This window comes from Astyanax mexicanus, chromosome 4 (genome assembly GCF_023375975.1).
Source record: "Astyanax mexicanus isolate ESR-SI-001 chromosome 4, AstMex3_surface, whole genome shotgun sequence".
NCBI lineage: Eukaryota > Metazoa > Chordata > Actinopteri > Characiformes > Acestrorhamphidae > Astyanax > Astyanax mexicanus.
The window spans coordinates 42,982,200-43,008,971 of NC_064411.1; the positions used below are offsets into that span (position 1 = coordinate 42,982,200).

At 38.8% G+C, this 26,772-nt stretch overlaps 1 protein-coding gene across 1 annotated transcript in view; it reads right to left on the reverse strand.

Annotated features, from left to right (window-relative positions):
- The window catches only part of rsrc1 (arginine/serine-rich coiled-coil 1), a 202,106-nt gene that overhangs the window by 142,395 nt on the left and 32,939 nt on the right, over positions 1 to 26,772 (reverse strand). The window contains exon 4 of the mRNA XM_022678771.2: positions 23,122 to 23,334. Within this exon, the coding sequence (XP_022534492.2) occupies positions 23,122 to 23,334 (213 nt within the window). The remainder of the gene's footprint in view (positions 1 to 23,121; positions 23,335 to 26,772) is intronic.

The following is a 26,772-nucleotide window of genomic DNA, read 5'->3' on the forward strand; positions in this document are numbered from 1 at the left end:
CCCTCCAATACGGATCTGCGGAGCAGTGGAACTGTATTCTCTAGAATGATGGTGCTCCATCCAATACTTTTGGGATGAGCTAGGAAGTTGAGAATGAGGTGGGGTGATCATTATCCAACATCCTAACCTTTTTAATGTTCTTGAGGCTAAATGCAATCAGATCCTCACAGCAATGCGCTCCACAAATTTAGCAGAAAGCCTCATCTGGACAGCAGAGACATTTATTCCAACAAATAAACAAGATGAAATTGGAAGAAGCATTGAATAAATGTGTTCCGTAAGTTTTGCTCATGTAACGATTCCACATTTAGTTTCTTTCTCTTTTGCACATATTCTCTTTTAAACATTTACTTACTTACTGTACATAAGGTGTATCAGATTATAAGAAGCATTATATGCGAATCTAGTAGGGCATAGGGGTGCTGCAATGTATTTTTTTTCTAATTCAGCAGGTCGCAGGGTGGTTAAAAAGTTAAGTAAGCAAAACCTTAATTTTGTTACATTTCAGACGAGACAGATAAACCAGCACTGGATGTTAATCTACACAGATTTTTCTCCAAAAAAACTGTTTATGTGGTTAGTAAAGTGCTTTCATTTATTTCATGTAAGCTTAGACTTCCAGATTTCCACTAAGCATTAGCATTATCAGCTAACCGCTAGCAGTAAGGCTAATTCTGCTCCAGCAGTGCTAGTCGGGGTTAGCAGCAGGCTACAGGCCAATAATAATCATCTTTGGACGGCAAAAGAGCTAGCGTCTAGCGCGGTTAGTGGCTAATGCTAATACTGCTGGAGAACTAAACTGAAACACCTATATAACACTGTACTAGAGTGGCTTTACTGCTGCTTACAACCTGACAGGTAGAATTCATACATAAAACACACCAGATTATAAAATGTACTGACGATTTTTGGAAAAATTAAATGATTTTAAGTGTGCCTTATAGTGTAAAAAATACGGTAATCCTGACTTTTGGTTGATTCCCATCTAAAAGTCAACTGCTCACCTCTCCTGCCCCTGCCCCTGCCTCCATCTTTCTCTCTCTCGCGCTCTCTCTCTCTCTCTCTCTCTCTCTCTCTCGCGCTCTCTCTCTCTCTCTCTCTCTCTCTCTCTCTCTCTTGTATGTGTCCACAGAGGCTTGCCGACGGGAGTTGGGCTGTTAGCCCCCCATTTGAATAATCAATATGACAGCCTTCTTGTTTGGGCTTCGGACCAGAGCGCACCCCCTATACGGAGGCCGTGAGTGTGTCTGTGTGTGTGAGAGAGAGAGAGAGAGAGAGAGGCCAGAGCACAGTCATGGCCCTCTTTAACCTTAACTAGATTAGGGCGATTATCTGGGCTCTCGCCCACCACTGTACAGACGGGATAAGTGTTGACAAAGCCCGCTCTGTCAGGCCGGGGTGCGGGGCGTGGACTGCGGTTATCAGGGCCCCGGCCGGACATTCTTATTCATACCATCTGAGCCGCGCCGGCCGGCCTTTCTCCCTCTAACCGCCGTGCTAAAGTGACAGTAAGTCGCTCCTTTCTCACAGACTGAGGAGGAAAAAGAGGAAAATTAATCCAATACGGCCCTGAGCGCCGTGGGGGTACCATGTGGTGTCTGTCTGGTCTTGGGGGCATGCACACAAATGCACTTTCCGAGCGTGTGTGTGTGTGTGTGTTGGTGTGAGCATAAAAAAATAGCCGAGAGGTGATCATTTTGGAAATGGTAATAAGGTTACAGCACACAAAACGTGTAGCAACTGTTCTAGGCTGATCCAATTCCAGGTCATTTATTCCTGAATATCTGCTGTAACCAAGTAATTATGCTACAGCTGAACACTGTCACTGTATTTTACATAGTAGCAGTTTAACAGGATTTTGAAGGGAACTGGCTTCATTAGCCGCAACTAAAACACTAATATTTCAGTTATTACTTACCTACTGTAGTGGCTAGTGCTGGGCGATATGGGAAAATCATATAATACGATATGGATTTTTTTACATCACGATAACAATATATATCATGATATACCACATTTAAGTATGTTTTCAGTTATTATTCGAAAAATATGACAAAATAATATCATTTTTTAAAAGAACAATGAGTCTCCATTGTTCAGCTCTCATGAGTTTTTAATAACGTAAAGCATGTCACAATCCTGGCGTGTCCCTCAAATAACGTAAAGCAGCGCCATGTCACAAAACCACATTATGAAGCTTTTTTTGCGAAGATTACTTTATTATCACTTATATAAACCGAGTTTATGCAAAGTGACCACACCAATACATTTCATCGTAGTCTTCTTTATATATTTACTGTAGAACGGATAGTGACGATAGAAGGTAAGTAGCACGATACACTTTTCTATCGTCCACACGATATTTACCGTCATATCGCACTCAACTAATAGTGGCTAAGGGGTGGTATCCATTTTTCACTTCAAAACAGGCCAATAAATCAGATATTATAGTCGCTCCTAAAAGGTGCCAAAACCTGCGAGTTTTGTCTATTTATGTGTCGACTATGAGCAGTAGATAGAGTGCAGCAGCATGAAGAGGCCATAACAGAAGACAGAGGAACAGCACAATGCTAAACATAGAAAAACAGAGAGGCAAACTGAAATATGTCTCAATCCAATCTAATAGCAATTTGAATAGAATACTTTATTAGGAATAATATATGAGTTTAGGTTTTAATATAAAAAAAAGGTTCAGAATGGCATCTGCCAAAATAAAAAGCACTGAAAAGATCCTTATCTATGCAGAAAGTAAATTAGATTCAATTATAACACCAATTTGGAGTTTAGTATTAGTTACACTTATTTAACATTTAGTTTGGTAAATTACTGCGTACTCTTCCCCTCCTTCACTCCTCTATCCCATTATTTCCTTTCGACCTCCTTTAAGCCCTATCTAAAAATGTTTTTACCTTTAACTTCTATTACTTTTGTACTTGACTATTGTAAGTCGCTTTGGACAAAAGCATCTGCCAAATGTAATGTAATGTAATGTAATGTAATGTAATGTAATGTAATGATATCATTTTAGGATAGTAGGACTATGCAATTAATTTTACTTTCCCTCAAATAATTTTTTTTCGTTCAAATTTTTAGTTCACCAATTTGAAGTCTAATATTCTTTACATTTATCATTATGAATGTTTACTTAGATACGTTTGTGCTTACTGATGTTAATTCAGGGCTGTAGGACTCTTTTTCCTGAATTTATTTTTTGGCAGATTATTTCTTCCGTTCAGATTTTTATTAGATTTTAAACAGCTTTGCCTTTAGGAATTAGACAAACAATAGCTAACAGGCACTGAATGTATTTACAATAATTAGATAATTGAAATTAAGTCGGTTACTAAAATTACACTTAACATGTGTATGCTCTTGTAGAAAATGCCCAGGCATTCATCAATACAGTTCTCATGAGTTCAATTTAGTAGTTTATTCACAAGAGGACACACCATTTAAAAAAAGAAGTGAAATACACCTGGGATGTATAAATGGATATTTGCAGCCGCAAAACAAATGTACGCAACTTCCCATGCTTTGACCCATTAATGTTATTTATTTAATATACAGTATATTGGAATATTGATTTCAATGTATCAGTAAAAGCACAGACAACTACTCTGTAGTTAGGGTAAGTCACAAAATGGAGTCTGGCAAGAAATGCTTTCATTTTCTGGCAGTACTTTTCATCTGTACAGCATTTCAGAATGATTTTTATTTACTTTGTGTTCCGCAGTTCTTCTACAAAGTGGGGAAACTCTTCTTCTTTTTAATGTTTTGTCTGTTTTTATGTTACAGTGCATCTGTTCTAATATAGATTTTTTTCAATTATCAAGCTGACACAGTGGAGCTGTAACTCATATGCATGTTGACACCCAACAGCTATTGTTCATAATTTCATTAGCTCAACAGTAATTATATCTGTAATGAGCTAATCATCTCAGAGAGCATACTGAAAAAAGACACACACACACACACACACACACACAATTACAAATGCATGTGTATGCCCAACTCCTATTACCTCCAAAGGTCAAAGAAATGCTAAATTTAGTAAAATCCTGACACTTTCCAATTCTCAGTCTCAGAGAGTCATAACACTCCCCTCTCCATAATTCATCCACATGATTAATTTACATCCAAACAGTAAACCTGGCACTTCCACACTCGTGTATATACTCATAAATCTAACACCACTCACGCTTACATGCTTACATTTTCAAAGCTGGTAGCGTTGTATCCGATGTCCGCAATCCATCTGTGTCTGAAGAAAGTGTATATTCTCCAACCACGAGCAGTAAGACCACACTGGTTCACGAGTTTCATAGTATAAGCTGACTAGAAACTCACACACACAACTCATCACACACTCCACTTCATCTCTGATAATTACTACTGACGAGGGGAAATTATGAATAACAAATAGAAACAAAAGAAAAACCATAGAAACTAGCAGAATGTGTGGGTTTCCACTGCCCATTAATAATAGGTTTGAAGAGGCCAAATGGCAGAAACGTACTTAATGTGTTCATATCACGGAAAGGAAATAGTCCTTACTTTTTTTTTTGTTTTAAATAGAGTTTGACGTATCTTGTAAACACTGTTAAAAGTATCCTTAACCGTTAAACTGAAAAATGTACAGTATATGAGTTTAGAACTGGTAAACTGTGCAAACTTAAGCACTGTTGTTCCTTCTTTCTTGTGCCTTAATTTATATCATACCACAGTTAGTTCAGACCCTGCAATGGGATTGGCTAAGAGGCTAAGAGGTTTATGAGTGCCGTTCAGCCAGTAATGCACTGTAACTGAAGCTCTCCATGTATTACTCCCCCACATACAGGTTAATTAGCAATGATGCAGCGCTTACAAGCCAAACAGCACAGCTACACACGGAGCAGCAATGGAACTATTTTAACTCGCGGAGTGTTTGTAAACAAATTGATTGTATTTTTCTTGTCCTCTTTAACTCAAAATCTTTCAGTAAACAGCGACAATGGAAACTGCTGTATAATCGCAATAATACACTCAATGTTCGTGCTATAACACATAAAACCAACACTATGATCGCAGCACAGAAGGTGCCAATCTTACACTGTATAGCACTCCCTCTTGTGTACTTCTGCATAAACAGCAGTTATTCAATCAGCTCACTAGAAAAAGCATTTCAAGGGTAAATGTAACATCTGCTACTGGACAGTACTAAAGTAAGGTTAAAAGGCTATAAGCTAATGCTAGGCCTACCAGAGAACGAAGAAGTAAAGACAAGAGAAAATGCTGCTAGAGTGGCTAGAGTGGCTAAAGAGACTACAAGCTAATACTAGGACAACCAGAGTAGGAAGAAGCTGATAAACCGTTAGTTCTTTTCCATTTGCAAACCTAATTTTTAACTATTTGGTGCATTTCCACCCAAAATAGGTTCTGGAAGCGATCTGGAACTAAAAATAGTAGATTCTTTGATGCAAACCAAGAGCCGTTGTGTGCAACTCCTTCTGTTGATTATGTATTGCGACCTATCCTCAGTTCCACTAAAACTGGGGCAAATAAGGGCTTGTTCACTGAAATACACCAAGATTCATATAAGAATCAATGGAACCAGGTCTTTGGTCGAAAATAGCTGTGTGTCTGCGAAAAGCTGGGCAAACACAGCACTGGACAGATAAAACCTCTTCAGTTAGCTAAATGCATTGTTACATTTTTTTTCATTTGAGACACAAAATGAACATAATTATAAAACACTTCTCATTGTTTAGTCTGAACTACCTACACATGTCATTAATGTTATGTTTTCAGTCATTTTACAGTGGTATAAAAAAGGTTGAGCACCCATAATAATTTAAAGGTCTAATAATCTAAAGGTATTCGAATCAATAAAACGACACAGGTGCCCACATGTATGCACCTGCCAAATTTGATTAAAAACATTATTGCACACTTTCTGTAAATCCTATTAACTTCATTTTACTTCTCACATATCACTGTGTTCATTTGCTACATGATATATTTAACTAAAATTGCTGATCCAAACAACCAATGATTTCTAAACAGAAATCAATCAAATTATTAGGGGTGCCTAAACCTTTTGATTCCTGTAGATACTACAGATAGACTAGGGGTGGGCAATATTATATCGTATACAATATATCGTGACACAGAAATATCATGATATTAAACATCCATATCGTGATAATAGGGCTGTTCTGTCTTAAAAGTAGTCCATTATTTACTGTGAAGCTTTAGGTGTATTTATTGTATAATTGTTTTAGTTTGCAGTTTATATCCACGCACTAAATATTCTGCAATATTATTTGCTGCATTATATAATTTTAATATATATTTTTTTATTTTGCCACATTATGATTATTCTGTTATAATATTATAATATACCTGAAATTAATTAATTCTTTTAGTTTTCCTATATCGCCAAGTATATCGTTATCGCAAAAATACCCTGAAATATCGTGATATTATTTTAGAGCCATATCGCCCACCCCTAAGATAGACTATGAACACTATTGCAAATGTGGCTAAAATGCTAGCAAATAATGTGCTTTATAGTTTTTATAGTTTATGGAATGTGAAGAGTATGCATGGAATAGTGTAACTGAGGTTTAAAAATAAAACCCTGCATGTCCTTTAAAAAGAGTTAAAACTATGAAATCAGGTCCATTAAGCAAACAGGTCAACCCCAGCCTGTGTATTTTCTTTTTTTTTTTTTCTTACTAAGCTCTAACTTCAAATGATCAAATCAAGACCAATAGTCCAATGTTCTTTTCAGATTCTCTAACAAGGTCCACACAAGTCAAAACTGTACTATTGCACATTTTGACAGTAAAATCTCCAGTGTCTCAAAATAAGTTGCTTTATTTTTCATTCTTCTCTTTCAATCTCAATCTCTACCTCAACACAAAAACAAACACCTCCAACCCAAAGAAGCTCCACGCTGCTGACGTTTATTGACCAAAATACAGGCCAGCATCACGTTCGCTTCCTCCAGCGAAAGGCCAACTAATAAAAGGTGATGAAATGGACGACAGCGTGTCGTACCGTAACCACAGTTAGGGCATATCAGTGCTGCTTGATCTGACACTGAATATGATTTCATACGGCCTGCTGTCACGCCGCTGCAGAATGGATGAAGTCAGCAGAAAGTATGAGAGAGGAGCAGGCCTAACTCTATTACAGAGGCTATCAGTGCAGCAGCGAGCGAGAGATCGAAGAAACGTGAGAAAGAGAGAGGTATTAACCCACGTGATGAATTAAACATTGGAAAAGAAATCAAACAAGGACGCTTCATAAGTCGAGCCTGCCTTTAATGTGCAATAAAAGCCGCTCGGAGAGCCACGTGTGTAACTGCAATGAGACAAACCAAATTTAGTGGCAATAATGACATGCTTCTAGGCCTGTCTGCCGTGCTTCATCTTATAAGAGTCGCGGGCTAACGGCGGTGTGAGAGCGGAGGAGTGTGCGTGTATGTGACAGTTAAACTGGCTGGGGGAAAGATCAGTACGGAGACGAGGAGAAATCACAACTTCATTGCGCACTGTATTGTGAGCAATAAAATGGCTATACTTACGTAGAATTTAATATTGAAAATATAGAATATTGCAATAAGACGTTACCAAGTTTTTCAAGATCCTGGTCAAGTATGAGCAGTTTTATTTAGCGATTAAAACACAGTGGCGTTACTGCTGCATTCAGTAGATAGCTAGATTACTTTCTAGTCATGCTGAAAATATGGATTAAATCTCATAACTAACACTAACTACCCCACAAACAGAAATTGAGGTATTGTTTTGTTATGCGACATAAAAATACACAAAAAAATTCCACAAGATTCCACCAGAAAACAAGGACCGTGTTTACACGCACTTCATAATCTGTTACAAGCAGATTCCTGCAGTGGATTAATTTCTACAGTGATGTAATATTAAGAAAGCCCTTTTCGTACCAAAGATTGGAGTCAAATAAATAAGTAAAATGAATAAATAAGATTTATTCATTCCTGTAATAAGCAATTTGTAGCATGATGCATATAGTTTAGTTTACAGCATGTGACTGTTTGTTCTGTTGTGGATAACCACATTATCTCTCTTGTCACTGAATGCCATCAAATCCTTACAACAATGCTCCTATATCTAGTTGAAAGCCTTCCCCGGACAGTACAGACAGTTACCCCACCAAAAACATAACGCTTTCTGTATTTTTAAATATATGCAGGTAGGCATTCTCTGCTGCAGTGCTGTTAGCCAATCAGAGGTGATATATTTGCATGTATGAATATTCATGAGCAAGAGCCAAAACCTGTCTTTCTTCAGAGACCAGTAATTCAGTGAAATAAAGCAGGGCTAAATAAAAAACACCTGAGCACTTTTTTCATAAAAAAAAACAGCTTATGAAAAATGGCATATTAGAGACCACTAGATATTTTAAAATGAATTTAAAAATGATTTTTTTGCTCACTTCATAATTGTATATGCATTGCTATTTTGATGTAGACAAAACATCAAAACAATAAATGAGGAGGAGTGTTTCCAAACTTTTTTTCTGGTACTGTATGTCACCAGCATCTTGAATAAGTTAACAATAAATGAGAAGGTGTCCGAATACTTTGATCCGTACAGTGTGTAACACTGATAATACCGCTTTGCTTTGTGACCACAAAACAGCATGCCCTGAATTACAAACACAATAATAAACAATTAATGGCAACAGAGTTAAATAGTTTGTAATTTGTTGGATTATGAATATTGTATGAACAAAGCAGAGGGCAATAAGGAGGGTAATGATTTACTAACAATATATTGAGCAGCCCTAATGCAATTTATTGATTAGCCAGTGGAGTAATACACAAGGCATCAAACACTACATATAACAAAGTTCTGCTGCTCTTTACTCTCAAACTGCTTCAAGTCATCTTTTAATTGCACTCCTTTATACAACTACTTTTTAAAATATATTTTTTAAGGGTTCTTTAGAAAAGGCAATAATAATAGACACAACTATGACAATTCAAAGAACCATTTGGATGCTTAAATTGTTCTTGTTCTGCTTAAAACTCTTCTGACAAGAGGAAAGTCAGAAGATTCTGCAGTAGGTTCTATATAAAGCCTTTCAGGTTTTAAAACACTTTTACTTGCAGTGTGTGGTTTTGCATCGTGGTGTTGAAAAATGCATGGTAGCATTTCCTGTTCTAAGATCTTAATATTATTTTCTGCTTCCATACCTCAAAAAAAACCTTGGCTGGCTTTTGGACTTGTTGCTCATAACAGTCTGGATGATTCTTTAACCTTTAGTCTTGGACATGACATCTATTTCTGATAAAAAAGATGTAGACTACTGATTTATCTGACTACAATACACATTTCTACTATGTGATGGTTTATCCCAAGTTGTGAACGTAACTCTGTATTTCAGAGGAACATTTTAATATTTTTTTGGAATAATTTATTTAAAAAAAAATTTATTCAAACAAAAAGAAATCTACTACTCTTCTCCGCTCCTCACAGTTGTTCGACTTTAGAGTGTCAGAGAAATCAAATGAGACAGTTTAACAATTTTTTTTTACAATCACCTGTAGCACAGCACCTGTTTAAAATCCTCATACCATATCCTACTAATTAGTAACAGAGCTTATTAAATACTGTAGTTTATCTGTCATTAATTTTTTTATTTTAAGTTTTAAATTAATATTATTACTAACTTTGTTACAAAATTATTTCTTCTTTACTTTATAACCAAGAGTCCTCGTATTTGCTGGAAAAGCAAAAAATAAATTGATCAAAACAGGTTTTTTTATGGCCACAGTGGAATCAGTGAAAATCAGGCTGTGCTGAGAGAAGAACTAATGAAGTAGCTCCTTAAAACATCACTTCATCTTATTTCCATCTTTATACAACAGCAAGAAATCACCAAACACAAAACAACGGATGCGAGACAGATGCAGGGAGCGCGAGAGCAGGAGCGAGAATGTGAGCGAGAATGTGTGGACAAGGACATTTCCATAACGCTCCTAAATCCAAACAGAGGCCTGTCATGTTGGGATCTCATAAGCGGCTCCTCCAAATCACACTCTCTCTCTCTCTCTCTCTCTCTCTCTCTCTCTCTTTTCTTTTTGTATCTATATCTCTCTCTCTATCTCTCTCTCTTTTCCTTTCTTTCATTCTTTCCCAGCCTCTCTCTCTTTTTTACCATAAAGCAGCCTGGCCTGACAAATTACTATCAGCCACAACTCTGTCTCCGCACGCCGCCCAATGAAACAGCCGTAAAAAAAAAAAAGCGAGTCGCAAGCTAGGTGGATATTGATTACGTGTCCTGTTGGGGAGGGGGAGGTGAAGGTGGGCTCAATGCAGGAGGAGGGTAGCGGGTGTTGGGGGGGGTGGTAGGGGAGGGGTGAGGTAGCTGCAAAGCTAAGCATTACGGGCCGGATCAGCCCAAATCTAATTGGATTGTGGGAGATTTTATTTGGCTTTGCCTCGGCTCTGTCATCATGCTCCAGGGCTGGCTCTATCTGCCTGTGTGTGTGTGTGTGTGTGTGTGTGTGTGTGTGTGTGTATGCAACTCCCGGGTTAACAAACTAATAAACCTGCATTGGAGGCTGTAAAAGCAGAATTGTGAACATAATCATAAAATGCTAAACATATTAACAAAGTCGGGGAGGGGAGTGGGAACTGGAGAGGAGTATCCTGTCCTGCAGTTGGAAAGCCTGAGGCTTTGTGTGTGTGTGTGTGTGTGTGTGTGTGTGTGTGCGCGCGGTGTGTGTGTGTGTGAGTGAGTGCATGCTGATTTAACTAGTCCTAATGGCTAAACAGATTACAGAGCAGGGTAAGTGGATTGTCACAGCTCACTATCGCCCGCTCGGGGTGTCTCTACAGCGATTAGGACCGGCCAGACTCGTCCCTAGAGAGAGAACGAGAGAGAGAGAGAACGAGAGAGAACGAGAGAGAGAGAGAGAGAGAGAGAGAGAGAGAGAGAGAGAGAGAGAGAGAGAGAGAGAGAGAGAGAGAAAAGAGAGAGAGAGAGAGAGAGAGAGAACGAGAGAGAGAGAACGAGAGAGAGAGAGAGAGAGAGAGAGAGAGAGAGAGAGAAAGAGAGAGAGACTCTCCAACACACACAAAAGGCTGTAATGGAGACTACAGTGCCCCTCTATTCACTTGTAACAGTCCAAATGGTTGGACAATACAATTGATACAACAGAGCTAATACACTCTAGTAAATGTCTTTAAAGAAAAAGATAAACAGCTAAAGATACACTATATGGACAAAAGTATTGGGACACCTCCTCATTCATCCTCTCTTCTAAAATCAATGGTATTAAAAAGTGTTTATTCTCCTTTTGTTGGATCAACTGTCTTTACTCTCCAGGAAAGGCATTTTTTTTTTTTTTTTTTTTTAAAGAGCATTGCTGTAAGGTTTTGAGTGTATCCATTAATAAGAGCGATAGAGTGATAGAGAGGTCAGAATGTTGGATGATCACCACCACACTTCACCTCATCCTCAAACTCACCCTAAATGTATTAGATGGAGAGCCATCCTTATAGAGTTATTTTAATAATAAATCAATAAAAAAAACAAAATAATAATATATCCTGAACCCAGGAGAAAGATTCCTCACAAACAAACAAAAAAGTTACTCACCAAATGAACAAGAGGTACTTATACAAATGAACAAACAGATCTGGATTTAAGTTAGCAATGAGCATCTTGACGTGCCTTGTGCAGAGTGTAAAATAGGGCCCAAAATACTTTTAAACTAAAAGTTACATTTACTGCATTACATTTTTCTCTCCTCTTCTTGTTTAGTTGATCTGTGACTCAAACAGTCTTAAAGTTCAAGCAATTCAGACACAAAACCCAAGATTTTGGCTGATCAATAATATCTCGTTGAGAACAAAAACTGGACATCCGACTCCCGCTGCAGTCTCCCTATAACAGCAGGAGAAGAGAAAGAGACAGCATGTACTGGAGAGGATTAGCATGGATCCAGTTAATACACTGCTGCCAAAAAGAAGAGAGGGCCAACATCCTAAGCTAGCGAGCTCGCGACTCTCAGAACACATCTAGGCCTTAATCCTGGGGGGAGGAGAGATGTGAGCAGGCCAGTGGAGGTGGTTGAGCTAAATTAGGGCATCTAGCACTATGTGCCAAACCAACCATTTTACTGAGCTCCTCTCTTCACTTTCATTCTCTCTGCTTTCCACGTTCTCTTTGTCAGTCCCACTTGAATTTACTGGCACTGCAGGTAACAACTGCACTGGCAGGCAGAAAGCACACAACAATCAGGCAATAATGTGATCAAGGCACATTTGGGTTTGCGGCACCACTGACAAATATTCCTCTTAAAACACCTAATTTCTCTGCTGACATCAAATAAACACTACAGTCTACTAAAACACACTCACTAAAACACAAACACGTTTGCTAAATTAGTCCTGTGGTTAAATGGGGCTTGACTATACAATCTCATCACACAGGTTTAATTTTCAAATGAAGTGGTTGTGGTGTTGCGCATACAGAATCTCACAAAAGAGAGCAGACCCCTCACATTTTGAGGCCACAAACACACCTAGAAGATGACCACTGTCTTGCCAAAGAAACTGAGGGGAAAGTTTGGCCAGGACCTGTTTTTAATTTTTTGATATTGGTACTAATACAACAGATACCCAAACCAATACCTTTATCTAAATTGTTACCAAAAATGTTTTTTATTACATGACGTATTTATTATTACCCAAACATGGGTAATCTCATTCTCATACTGTTATCATGAAAGACTCCACTTTTTTGGATTTTGTTGGAGCAACCAGTGAGAATGTTTGCGGCGCTTTATTAAATACAAAAATCACAAATACATTGCTTGCGCTTAAGCTACAAATAATTTTCATATGCATATTGCTTTATGCATTTCAGTTGTAAGAGTTCTTTTTAAAACATATCAGTTGACAAATTTACATTGACAAAATTAATTTCAATTATATTACTTAAAAATGTAAGTAGTATATTACTTATAATCAGGATTTTTTTATTTTAATGCTGCGAGTTTCATGTATTTTTAAGAGGGGATGCAGTAATAACAGTGTAGTGTGGTTTAGGTCAGGCAGACTACAGCTTTTTTTTTTTTTTTTACTGTATTATAATATCTCAAGTGAGAGAGAAAGAGAGGGACGAGTGCCTGAGATTTTAGCACAGCGGCGGTGTGTCAACAATTTAAATGAAAACCAATTTTTGGTATTGAATTTCGATACTCCGCGCTATCCAGATCTAAACCCTATTGAGCATCTGTGGGGCATCCTCAAATGGAAGGTGGAGACATCTACCAGCTCTGCGGTATAATCATGTAGGAGGGAAGGAGTATTTAAGCAGCAACCAATAAAGCTCTAGTGAACTCCATTCCCAGGAAAGTTAAGTCAGTGCTGAAAAATAATAGTGTGTTGAGTTATTGAGAGCACAGCAAATTTACACTGTTATACAAGTTGTTTACAGACGTGGGATGTGTGGGATGGTCTTGGATGTGCTTTTTTTTTACTATGAAATCTTCACTGTGTGAGAATATTCAAGCAACATTGGGTGGATTATCGCAGGAAACCATTAGGAACCTCTACAACTACATGCCGAAAAATGTAGCATGTCTCGTTACACATGCATTACACACTGCTTCTTTTTTTTGTAGCTCAACAAATATGATTAAGAGTTTATCTTTCATTCGAAAAGCATTGCAATCCGTCATTTCCTTCTAGGTGGGACATTTTCTGCAATATATTTTTTTTTAAAGAACAGCGTAAACCTATTGCTAAGGTCTGTGCTTTAGAGAGAATTTAAGGAATGAAGAAAATGAAGCTGACTTGCAGGAGTACACCAGTGAGGTGTGTGCGTGTGTGTGTGTCCTGTGTGGGTATATCCAAAGGCGAAAAAGAAGGGGAAGCAACTAGAACTCTTCAGGGCTTCAAATAGCCCCAAGTGTCTATTTACACACCTTGCTTCATAACCCTCACACACATTCGTGCAAATAGAGTAAAAATCTTTTTTTTCCTTCCTAATTATAAGCTACATACAAAATATTCCCACCCAAAATGCCAAAGGTAAAGCTCCCCACCACACACACTTCATTGATTTCACTCTGCTGTAGTGCAATCCAGCCAATCTGCAGACTCTGAAGTTCTCCTTCAACACAGACACAGCCTTAAGATCAGCTTGGGGAAAAAGAGAACACACACGCACACACTCGTACACACTCGTACACACACCTCCTCACAGGCACCCTACTTTCTGTGTATGACCACTGATAATGAGCTGACAGAAGACTGCTTCAGGACCAGTGCCCCCCCCCCCCTGCTTAGAATGTATCCACAGAGCCTCCCAGCAGCACCAACCTTTCACCTTCATTCAGAATCGCTACCCACAATCCTCTGCCCAGCCTGGTGATATTTTATCTGACAAATTTGCCCCAACTCTTCGGAGGAGACCGCAGCGAAGTGCCACAACATGTTCCTCAGAAGCCAGCGAGAGCCCATTAAGGAGAAAAGAGGGGAGGTCACTACCACATCACGAAGAGACTGAAACAGACCTGGAGCAGAGTGCCAGAACACTGTGGAGATGTGGAGACACAGGGGTGAAGTGCAGTTTTAATCAAGCCTGAAATTTTGACCCAAACTCTAATATAGTCAACATGCTATCGGAGTCTGAAAGAATAAGAATAAAAAAATAGGCACAGCATAATTTATCCCAAAAAAAAACTTAAATAGCTGAAATCAAACTTTGCTTTGTGAAAATTTCATTTTTGACAAAATTCTGACAAATGTATCATGAAAAAATTAAGTTAAATTTAGCCCTACAAAAACAGTCAAATGCAACCTGTCAAAATTTTATCCAAACCCAACTGTAGACCATGCCAAGTTTCATTGGGCACTTTTCAACTCTATTCTGGCATAACTCTGTCAAGTAAAGCCCCAAAAAAATCAGTCTGATAAATTCAACCTACAAAAAATTCTGTTTACTTGGTCCAACAGAATTCTTTAAACTGTAGTTTGACAAAATTCTGTATTGTAGTCCAAAAAAAAACTTTAGCCAAAACAAAAACTATCTACACTCAAATGTATCCCATCAAAACTAAGTCAACCTCTGTCAAGCAAACTAAATTAAAGCCCAGCAAATCAGCAAATCTCTGCACAAATTCTATTTAATGTGGTTCTAGACAAAATTCCTGTATTAACCAAACTTTAGCCTGCAAAACCCTTAGTCTAAACAAACATCTGGCAGCTGTAGCCAAAGTTCTGTCCCACTGACTACCAAGAAAACTTTGTCATAGCCCAACCTTAAATTAAAGTATACTTAATGTTGTCAGAAGGTTCTCTCAAATGTAACCTGAATTTCCTGTAGCCAAACTTTCATGTAGCACAGCCCAATCAAACTGTCAAATGTATTCTGAAAAATTCTGCGTAAAAATTCTGAGTAAATTCCATCAACTGTAGTATAAGAAAATCCTGTCAATTGACGACCAACAAAATGTTGTCATAACCCAAAGTTCATCTAAGTAAAATGAGTAAAAATAGCCAGGCAAAATTCTGTCAAATATAACCTGACAAAATGCTATTAAATGTAATGTGTGTAGAAGTATGGGATGTCCCATCAACCACCTGTGATAACATTACAACCATCTAACAACATTCTAGCAACAACCTGAGACAGAATTGCCAACGCCAGTAATACATTATAATTAAAAGAAACACCTGGCACAGAAAGTACCAGCAGGCAACACTCTAGCAACTATGTGTGACACCCCAAAACCACCTTTAATATATGGAGTACCATAGCCACCACCACTTGGGACAACACAGTCTATTAATTACTCAAATCTGAGTGGTCAAGTCAGTGAAGAAAAGAGCCAATGAGCAAATCTCTCTCTCTCTCTCTCACACACAAACACACACACGCATCACACACAGACTGACACTTAACCTGTTTAACTCCCAACACAACACACATATGCCTAGACACCCTCTCTTTCTCACGCTCTCACGCTCTCTCTCTCACACACACACACACACACCACAATCACCCATTTACCCTTTGCCACTGGTGAAAAGCAACACGATCGCTTTACAGCAGCTCGTCTTTTCCCATAAATTTTGCATGAAAACACGTCGTGCGGCCCAGAGATGCCTGCTGTCATCCTAGAGGTGTGATAAATGTTTAATGAAAACAACACCACACGCGGCTGTGTCAGCCCCCCGCCAAGCCTGTCACCCCCTTTGATCTTCTCTCTCTCACACACAGACACACACACACACACACACACATATATACACTCTCTCACACATAGAGTAGAGGAGGTACATTCACCTGCCACTGTGCAACCAGGATGCAAAAAGGTAGACTGACTGAATCTGTGCGTGCGTGTGTGTGTGTGCATGTGTGTGTGTGCGTGTGCGTGTACACGTACTAGAGGTTAACAAAATGGCATCTTGCAAAAGACAAAAGGGCTTGAGGGAGCAAAAATATATCTGATGGTTGTCAGAAAAAAAGGCAAAAAGCATTAAAGCAAAACTTTTAAAGTGTGTGTGTGTGTGTGTGTGTGTGTGTGTGTGTGTGTGTGCCTGTGAGTGTGTGTGTGTTCCTAAGCGTACCTGAGCAGTGCTTAAAGTGCCGTGTTGTAGCAGAGTGACAGCTGTGAAGGGACACCTGGAGCAGGTTAGAGGAGGCTTTGATCCACTGCCACACACACACACACACACACACACACACACACCTGCTACTTATGCAGCCCTGCTCCACTCATCACTGCGCTAATTGCACTCCAGTCCTTATGATATCACTGCTATCATAATCATCATTAGCACAGTGCCGCTGCTATCGCTGCCTCCGCCACTGCTGGAACTGTTAGCGCAGTCACTGCGAGTGCTGCTCGTAATCAAAACTTAAAGCCAGCGACCGCACGCTGAGCCGACACTAACATAATCTTGATGACTAATAGAATTACACGGCGAACGAAGAAGCAAGGATGAGCTGCAGTGGAGTTAGAACAGCTTGACTTCAATAAAAATTTAAATCAACTCCTGGCCCTGATGAACAGGCACTGAGAGGGTAAAGGAGGTGCACCTGGATGAGATACAGCCAAACAGGCATGCTTTCACAGTTATCATATTTTTTTTACACTATTTTTTTTTTTTACGCACTTAAAATCCTTTCATTTTCCCAAAAATGGGTCTTATAAGTGCCTTATAATGTGGTGTGCCTTATGTATGAATGCTTCCAATCAGGTTGTAAGGTGCAGTAAAGCCACGTCACTTAAGTGCAGCATTATTCAGGAGCTTCAGTTTAGTTCTCCAGCACTGAAACTCGAGACTGGAGCATTATTAGCATTAGCCGCTAACCACACAAGCTCTTTTGCCATTCAAAATTGAGTGTTATCGGACTGTAGCCTGCTGCTAACCCCAGCTAGCAGTGCTGGAGCAGCATTAGCATTAGCTGCTAACCGTGCTAAGAGCTACTCCTTTTCCTGTTTAAAGGTGAGAATAAATCGGCCTGATACCCTGCTGCTAACACGAGCTAGCACTGCTGGAGCAGCATTAGCATTAGCTATTAACCGTGCTAAGGGATTCTTTTCTTGTTTAGAGGTGAGTATTATAAGCCTGTAGCCTGCGCGTTCACCATATTAAACTAATCAGACCAAATGCAGCCAATGTAAAAAATTTACATAAACCTTGGTGTGGGCATTGGTCAAGACTTACAGGTGTGAAAAAGGTTCCACAGGTGCCAAATTATCCCCATTCCTTTCAAATTATCCCCATCCCCATTCCATTCAAAAACATAATTCCAGAAAAACAAGTTGTACTGCTCTACTACTAACTGCTGGGGGGATTGATGCCTCTCTAGCACATGCATGGGATTAGATATGTTGCCAATAGATCCAAGTTTAACTGCTTGATCCAAAGAGTTATCTTCAATTAGCAGTACTGCTCCACAAAGACAAGACAAGTTGTGTATGTGAGTGTGTGTGTTTGCACATCTGTGTCAGCAACAATTGGTACTACTTAAAGTAGCTGAATGCATATTATTTGCACATTTTATGTATTTAGCAGTTCTAAAGGGCTGCATGGACTTCAGCACAGTTTGTGTGAAGGTCACACCATCCCGTCAGCTGGAGGGACGCGAGGGTCCCTATCGAGTCCCGTGGGGTCTCTCTGTATGCAGGGCTCACATCATCCCAGTGGGACAGCATCCTGCTCTGCTCTGCTAATTACATTTAAGCCATAGTTATTTTTTATATCACCCCTTAGGACACAGGTCAAAAAGACAAAAAACACACAATGCAAAAAGTAATCTGATTTCATCAGACACATTAGTATGATGTGTTTTAAAGTTTGACTATTAGGGGTGTAGGAAAATACTGATATATCAAAGTATCACAATGTTTTGTATCGATATTTTATTATTATTAATGTTATTAGACAACAAACACTAGATATAAAATATATTTAAAAGTTTTACGACACTTAAGGTCGATAAATGTATTCAGAAGAAGATATGTTCTCTGTAATTATGTTTACCATTTAATGTTTAAAGTTTCAAAAAAATATTGAAATAATTTTTGTTTCATACTCATTTAGTTTTTGACAGGATCTTTTTTTACCCAAGGCTGTTTTTTCTTTATAAAAGCTTTACGTAATTACAAATATGGATAATATTGACGTCATAAAATAAACACCATAGTAATGCAAGAACCAGTTGTAGAATATCCCACATAAACTTTGCTAACTTTGCTTTTTAATTATTATTATTTTTAGAGCTTTGAATTTCTGGGTAAAACTGCTAATTGCTTATTTATCCTAAGAATAAAGGGTGTTAGTATATTTAAAAATAATAGGAGGGTTAAAGCAGACTTTATGTACATTGCAATGTGATTTTGTAAGAAAAAAATATTAAAGTATTCTGAAAAAAAATCACAATTATTAAAAAAAAAAATATTGCAATATTGTGATTCCTGTATCGTGACATTGTATCGGCAGGATCTTGCAATACACAGCCCTAGCGGCTCTGTGTGTTTTGGACAGGTTTGAATGAGTTACACACACACACACACACACACACACACACACACACACACACACACACACACACACAGCAATTAGGACATGAAGTAGGAACACCCGAGGCTTCCACTGTCCAGCCTGCCTCCGGTAAAGAGAAGAGCGTAACTACAGCACTGGAACTAATTATCTCCTATAGAACACAAAGGCTTTGTGAGAGGTGTGTGTGTGTGTGTGTGTGTGTGTGCGTTCGTTCATCTCTGCTGATTTCTGTGGCTGTTTCCTCCTCTTGGGCTCTCCATCAGTCCATCACTCCTCTGGGACACCACTCAGGGCAGCAGTCTCCAAAAAGACACATCCACACACACACACACACACACACACACACACACACACACACACAGCTCCAGGATACGACTGAAAACACATCTATGTGTTTTTTCTGAGTTTTTTTCTAACTTCTCCCTGAAGACTACAGAAATACGGCCCAAAAAAGGCAAAATATTAACACAAACCCCTATAGCTGTAAGCTACAACACACACATATAAAACACACACAAACACATATACACACACACAGCCGGGTCAGGCAAAAACAGATTCCTATCAGCGTTTAAGGATATTAAAGACTTAATATAAAAACGCTGAAAGAGAGATAAGGCTGGCCTTTATATGTGAGAGACTGCACTTTATTTGGTCAAGTGATACGGATCTAAAAAAGTAATAGTTGTAAATATGACTAAATAAATACCAGCGCATGTGTTGTATATACAGTACAAGCTATGAGCTGCACACTGAATCATTTTGTTTTGATGATGGAAAAGGAGGAAAGGAGTCTGTTTAAATCAAAGTGAATCCCATTGATATATTCTGACTGATTTTTATGTTTTACGATGAGTGATTCAACGGAAATGCTCCAAATATGAAGAAAAAATAGCAAATGCCACTTAAAATTTTACTTCTTCAAATCAGAAGCTTTATGTTAACCATTTCCAGAAGTGGTTTGACCTCTGTGGGATCGGAGGCATCTGGGATGAACTTGGAACAGATAGTGTACGACACAGTGTAAGATTAAAAAGGATCATCCAGGCTGTTATCAGCAACAAGTCCAACAGCTAGGATGTGTTATGGTATGGGGTTCCACCAGTATACATTTGTTACGGCAGCATTCATGCAGAAATGCACATTTAGAGTAACATTCACTGACTTCAAGACTACAGCTTTTCCAGGAAACTGGAAACTGATTTTTTTCAAACAGTTAGGTCTGTCACAATAACTACTTTATCGACGTATTGTTCAATAAATGGACATGACCTCAATCATTTTAGTTATCGTGATATCGTCCTTTGTGTATGCACTTACATATATTGTGACTGTGAGAGTGGCTGCACCTTTGTTAGGACAAATGCCCTCTATCAACACCCAAAACTAACTTAAAGAAACATAGTAACGGGTCAGTGCGGCTCTAGTTGCTTAACTTTAGTGTCTCTTAGGTTCGTGTTGCCTCAGCCTTTCATTCACCATCAGCATCTCTCGACTGAAGGCTGAGGCCTTTTTAAGTCTTTATGCCGGTTCAACATGTGCCAGCTGGGGCAGACCCGGGATGCACATCATGATGTGGGGCGGACACACCATTCCCCCACTGCCTCAGCACTTTGCAATGTGTATGTACTGTATATATAGTGCACACTGAAGAACCTACTATAACCTATTTTGGTTCAAACTGAAACTTTTCAGGTTCCAAAATTAGGTGCGCAAGCAGGAATGTAAAGTTTATTTGTTACAATATTACGTTATTATTTTATTAGTGCCAAGTTAGTGGTCTAAAAATGCCAACAATATCGTTTATCGCAATCATTTCTGGGACAAAATATCGATCACAAATTTTTTTTATCATGACAGGCCTAAAAACAGTCAATGCAAAACCACATGCTGCACCCGTTACAATAGGCATGGCTGTTGTAGAAGAGGGTACCGGTACTGAACTAGCCTGTCTGCAGTCTTGACCAGTCCCCAATAAAGAATGCATGGAGAAATTTTAAATGACAAAAAAATTTTAAGTGGTCCCTTATTTTTTTTTTTTCAAGAGCTGTATGTACTATACAGACTGAACAATATATATTCAGAATTATTTAAAACTGTGCTCTATATCATTTTCTTGAAAAGGGCTCTTTAAACCCCTCAATTATTATATATGATATGACATAAGGTACAGTATAAATTCAAACATATTAAAGGAACTTTTATCAGTTCTGCTCAGCCTTGTACTTCTAAAAGGTTATGGCATATTTACGTATCATAAAATATTTTTGCAACAAATTAAAGATCGGTATTAGTACATAAGTAGTATAAAGCCAAACTAGTGTCCCCTACACATACACATACACACACAGACACACACACACACACACACACATATATACTCACACACAGACACACATACAGCAGTTAAAAATAGATTAAGATGTTTCTTGTTCCTCTCATCGTTTCGTTCACCTCCCTTTCGCAGCTAACTTCTTCCCAAAGCACGTGTGATTCTGTCAGCGCGACAAGCCACTCAAAATGACTGACAACCACGGGCCGCCTCATCGCATCACACCGTCCCCCAATCGCATTAGGCCATGCTGCTTTGGGGCGGTAGCGAAGTAGAAGTGCTAAAATGAGAAAGCAGGCTGAAACCAGTTTAGCCAGTGCTCACACATATTACACCGGGGACACAGGAGATCATGGCTGAGCAAGAAAAGGTAGTTTAACACGGCTCGGCTGAGGGAGGGGAAATGCAATAGCGGGCCGCTGGGACAGTGAAGACACCGGGCTCGGAGAGCACAACTGGAGCTAGATGGATGAGGACGACTATGCAGTCTCTGTCCCAACTCCCTGCTGGATATCAGCAGCGTGGAGGATAGAGTTGCTGCGAGTGGGGTAATGAGAGAGTCGGCCCGACGAGGAGGTGCTGAGGAGCGCACAGGTTTCTGGGTAGACCATATGGTCATGAATTATAACACTATGCATATTTCTTAATGGCTTAATTCTGATATTCATATGAACAGTGTAAAGTCAATACCTATAGTGTACTTAATCACAGACAGACAACAGAGATACACTCAGGAACCCTGCGTGTTTCGGTAAGACAGGGCGCTATCAGCTAACGGTTAATGTAGCTTGTTTTAATGCTTTAAACGCGCAGACTACAGCCCAATATACTCATCTCTAAATGGTAAAATGGAGTTAACGCTGTGGTTAGCAGCTAATGCTAATGCTGCTGCACCCAGTACTGGAGAAACTTCACTGAAACTCTTTTATAATGCTGTACTTTAGTGGAGTGACTTTACTGTTCCTTAATACCTGACTGGTAGAACTCATATATAAGGTGCACCGGATTATAAAGCTCACCGTCAACGGATCACTGTTGTAAAATTAAAGGATTTTAAGTGCGCCTTATAGTGTGAAAAATAGTGTGAAAAAATACTGACTAATTATGCAGCCTACAATGGAAGATTAGACACAATGTTAAGGCTTGGACCAGGTAGACTAACTGTAATTCTGCACTGGATTTATGGCTGTGCTGGTTATATAGGGCATGTTTTGTTGTTTGATATAATATATGTATTATATCTGTTCTTCTCTCCAGTCTTTAGTTATAAAGTTCAGAACACTGGCATGTAGCTGCCAGCTCAATACCTGCCTAAAATAGTGAGTTGCACAAGATGCTAACCGTTTTCTGAGCTGGATTACTCGCTCATTGTTGACAACAGATCGATGGCACTGGTTAGACAGAGGTATTTCGACTGTTTGATATGATACATTATGATGATTGTGTCTACATATTACTCTATTCCTTAGTAAGGAAGAACACCAGTCTGTAGTTGCTTGCTCAATTCTGTCTCTTAGGTGGGTTTTTAGTGACAATGAAATATCAAAAATATTTGTAAAAATTAAATTACTGTTATTAAAACCATTATTAATTTTCTATTGCTTTAAATACTTATATTTAATTGTGGTCCACCCCTATATGAATGTGTTTGTAAAAAGTGTAAAAAGTGTTTAATTATTTTTTTAATTTTTTTTTTTTTAATCAAATTTAGGCACAAAAAATGCTTACCCTTGTTTTTCCTTCTCTTTGGCTTTTGCATCGCTCTCCCTCTCGCGCTCTTTGTCCCGCCCTCTGTCTCTGTCTCTGTCCCGGTCTCGCTCTCTATCTTTCTCCCGGGTCTTGCGCTGGCTACGGTCTCTGCCTTTGCTCAGACTGCGGCTGCGCCTCCTGCTGGATCTGCCACTGCTGCGACTGCGGGATCTGCGGTGGCGGGAGCGAGACCTGCACACACACAAAATAACTGGTAAAACACCAAACACTGATTAACACTGACAATAAAAGCAAGAAATTAAGTTTTAAAAACGACATCTCTAGATCTGAATCAATATCATATTTCCATTGATCGTTATTAACTATATAAACGCTAAATAATTGTTAAATAATAACTCCAGTGAAGTGAGCAGGACATTGTCCTCAAAAACTGTCTACTGGTTATAACAGATGCAGCCAACATTTGGAATGTGTTTATGTTGAATATGTTTTTTATTTCATTATTTGTTCACCTGTTATATACAGCTCTGGAATAAAATAAGAGACCACTTCAGTTTCAGAATCAGTTTCTCTGATTTAGCTATTTATAGGTTTGTGTTTGAGTTAAATGACCATTGTTGTTTTATTCTATAAACTACGGACAACATTTATCTTGTCATATCTTGTCAAATATTGTCATTTAAAGCATTTGTTGGCAAAAAATGAGAAATGGCTGAAATTACAAAAAAATGCAGAGCTTTCAGACGTCAAATAATGCAAGGAAAACAATAACCCTGGTTTTCAATCACAGTTTTCACATATATTCGCATGTACTCCTCCACCAGTCTTACACACTGCTTTTGGATATCTTTATGCCACACCTGGTGAAAAAATTCAAGCAGTTTAGCTTGATTTGATGGCTTGTGGTCATGCATCTTCCTCTTGATTATATTCCAGAGGTTTTCAATTTGGTAAAATTGAATTTGGAGCTGTATATGATCAAGTTCCAGAGATGTTTCAATGAACACAATGAGTTAAATCCACTACTTTTGGTATGTATATAAATTGTATTTTCTTTAATATTATTGTTTGACTGGGTACATAAACTCTTACAGCACTGATGAGGAGCTTTTTATTCCAATTTTCCCAGGGGATTAGAACTTTTGCACAGCACTGCATGTGTTTATGTGCGTAGTGAGATAAGAGTTGAAAGACAAGAACGGCTGGAGATAGTGGCCATTAGGGAGGGACTGGGATGACTGTACATACACTGTATTGATCCTAACAGACAGGGCAGAGAATGCTGGGAGATTTATTGGGCCACTTACTAGATCTCCTGACCTCCCAAGCATTCATTCTCTCTGCAGCTCACATACACAAGCGTATATATACACACACCGGACATGTATATGTAACAGTACAACTTATCATAGTATTTAGTGGTTTATCTAAAGTGAATCTATGGTATAAAAAATATTCTGGGTTATTTAACATTTTTTTTATGTTTCAAAAAAGTCAGCATGTGTTTCTGTATAGCTTTAATGTCTTCAATATTAAATGTATAATGTAAAAATCATAAGAACAAAAAAAAAACACATGAGAATGAGAAGAGGTGTGTCCAAACATAATGATTATATAGCAATAATCAAGCACACTTTTTGAAATATAAACAAAGAACAATAATAATAAAATTCTTCTGTAATTTTTATTCACAATTTTTTTGGCCTTAAAAACTTCAAACCTGATTACCTCATGAATCAACAGACTAATTCCTGGATTACTCGATCATTACTATAATTAATTGCAACATGCACAATTGTGATCTTCACACAAAATAATTTTCATCCCTATTATTATTTATTGTAGGAATGTGACAGAATAAACTGAGTACCAGGGTCAACGCAATCTTCCCTCAGACACACAGAGCTACCTCACATCATTCACTCTCTCCCGTCCACATCCTGCGATTGATGCATCAGTCATATGCTCATTACTTCTGCTTTAAGTGCCCATTTCCATATTAGATAGACATTTCCATGCATATTGATGCCTCTTTCTTGTCATATGAATATTTCTACTGTCTTTTTTAATCACTCTGCAGAGAGCGCTGATTACAGAGGGGACATATGGTCGTACAGTAGCGCTGGTGCTGGTATTGTATCTGAGGAGAACTCCTGAATCAGTGGTAATTGACGCATGTGAAAGACGTCTTAGTGTTACACTGGTTTATACTGAAGATGTTCCAGTCGCAATCCCATTAGATTAAACAAAAAAAAGTGGAAAACTTGAATGATGAAGTTAAGTTTTCTAAACCAATGGAAAACTTTGATCTATTAGCAGAGAAGCATTATAGCAAGAATTACATCTGAAAAGTGTGTAAATGCGTGTATAGATACCTGCACATTCATTATTTTAAATTTCTGATGTTAAGGTCTTGGAGTTATAACTCAGCTTACAGCATAGCTGTAAGGATTTGATTGCATTCATTTGATTCCATCATTCCAGTGAACACAGATCCACTGCTCCACTTGCTCTGTCTCTCACTCGCGTGGTCTGTCCCTTTCTCTCTTTCACGCTGTCTCTCCCTCAATCCCTCTCTCTCACCTGTGCTGTCTCTCTCTCCCTCCCTCTCTCTCACTTGGGCTGTCTCTCCCTTTCTCTCACCTGTGCTGTCTCTCCCTCTCTCCCTTTCTCTCTTTCACGCTGTCTCTCCCTCAATCCCCCTCTCTCACCTGTGCTGTCTCTCCCCCCCCCCCATTCTCTCTTTCACACTGTCTCTCCCTCATTCCCCCTCTCTCACCTGTGCTGTTTCTCCCTCTCTCTCTCTCTCTCTCTCTCTCACTCGGGCTGTCTCTCCCTCAATCCCTCTCTCTCACCTGTGCTGTCTCTCCCTCTCTCCCTTTCACGCTGTCTCTCCCTCAATCCCCCTCTCACCTGTGCTGTCTCTCCCTCTCTCCTTTTCTCTCTTTCACACTGTCTCTCCCTCAATCCCTCTCTCTCACCTGTGCTGTCTCTCCCCTTCTCTCTTTCTCTCACTCGTTGTTCTCTCCCTTTCTCTCACTTGTGCTGTCTCTCCATCTCTCACTCACGCTGTCTCTCACTCTCTCTCTCTCTCTCTCTCTCTCTCACTCAATCTCTCACTCAATCTCTCTCTCTGTCTCTCTATCTCTCACTCTGTCCCCCCTCTCTTTCTCCTGAGATATAATAATACAGTAAAAAAGATCTAGTCTGCCTGACCTAAACCACACTACACTATTAATAATAATCCCTCTCAAAACTACAGGGAATTAGCAGCATCATGAATCATGATTATTTATTATTTATAATTAAATAATGTATAATTATTTAATTTAGTTTTGTCAGTGCAATGAAAAGTTATGTAGTGCAATCCTGGTTTTGAAAAGCTCACCAGTCTTTATCTGCTCCAGAGATTCCTATTATTTTGGAAGTTCTTCACTACAGGGGCTTTGCACAGCATTGTGCATGTGTGTGTGTGTGTGTGTGTTTGTGTGCACACATTTAGTCTTGGTCTAACACATCAGTCTCAGGAATAGGTTCAACTGATAGTTAAACAGCTGAATGCATTCATTAGGCAGGGTGTCCACAAACTTTTGGACATATAATACATGTCAACTGTATTCAATATTTTTGCCTCCTATCCCCTCTTTTACTGAGCGGGGAGAAGGTTAC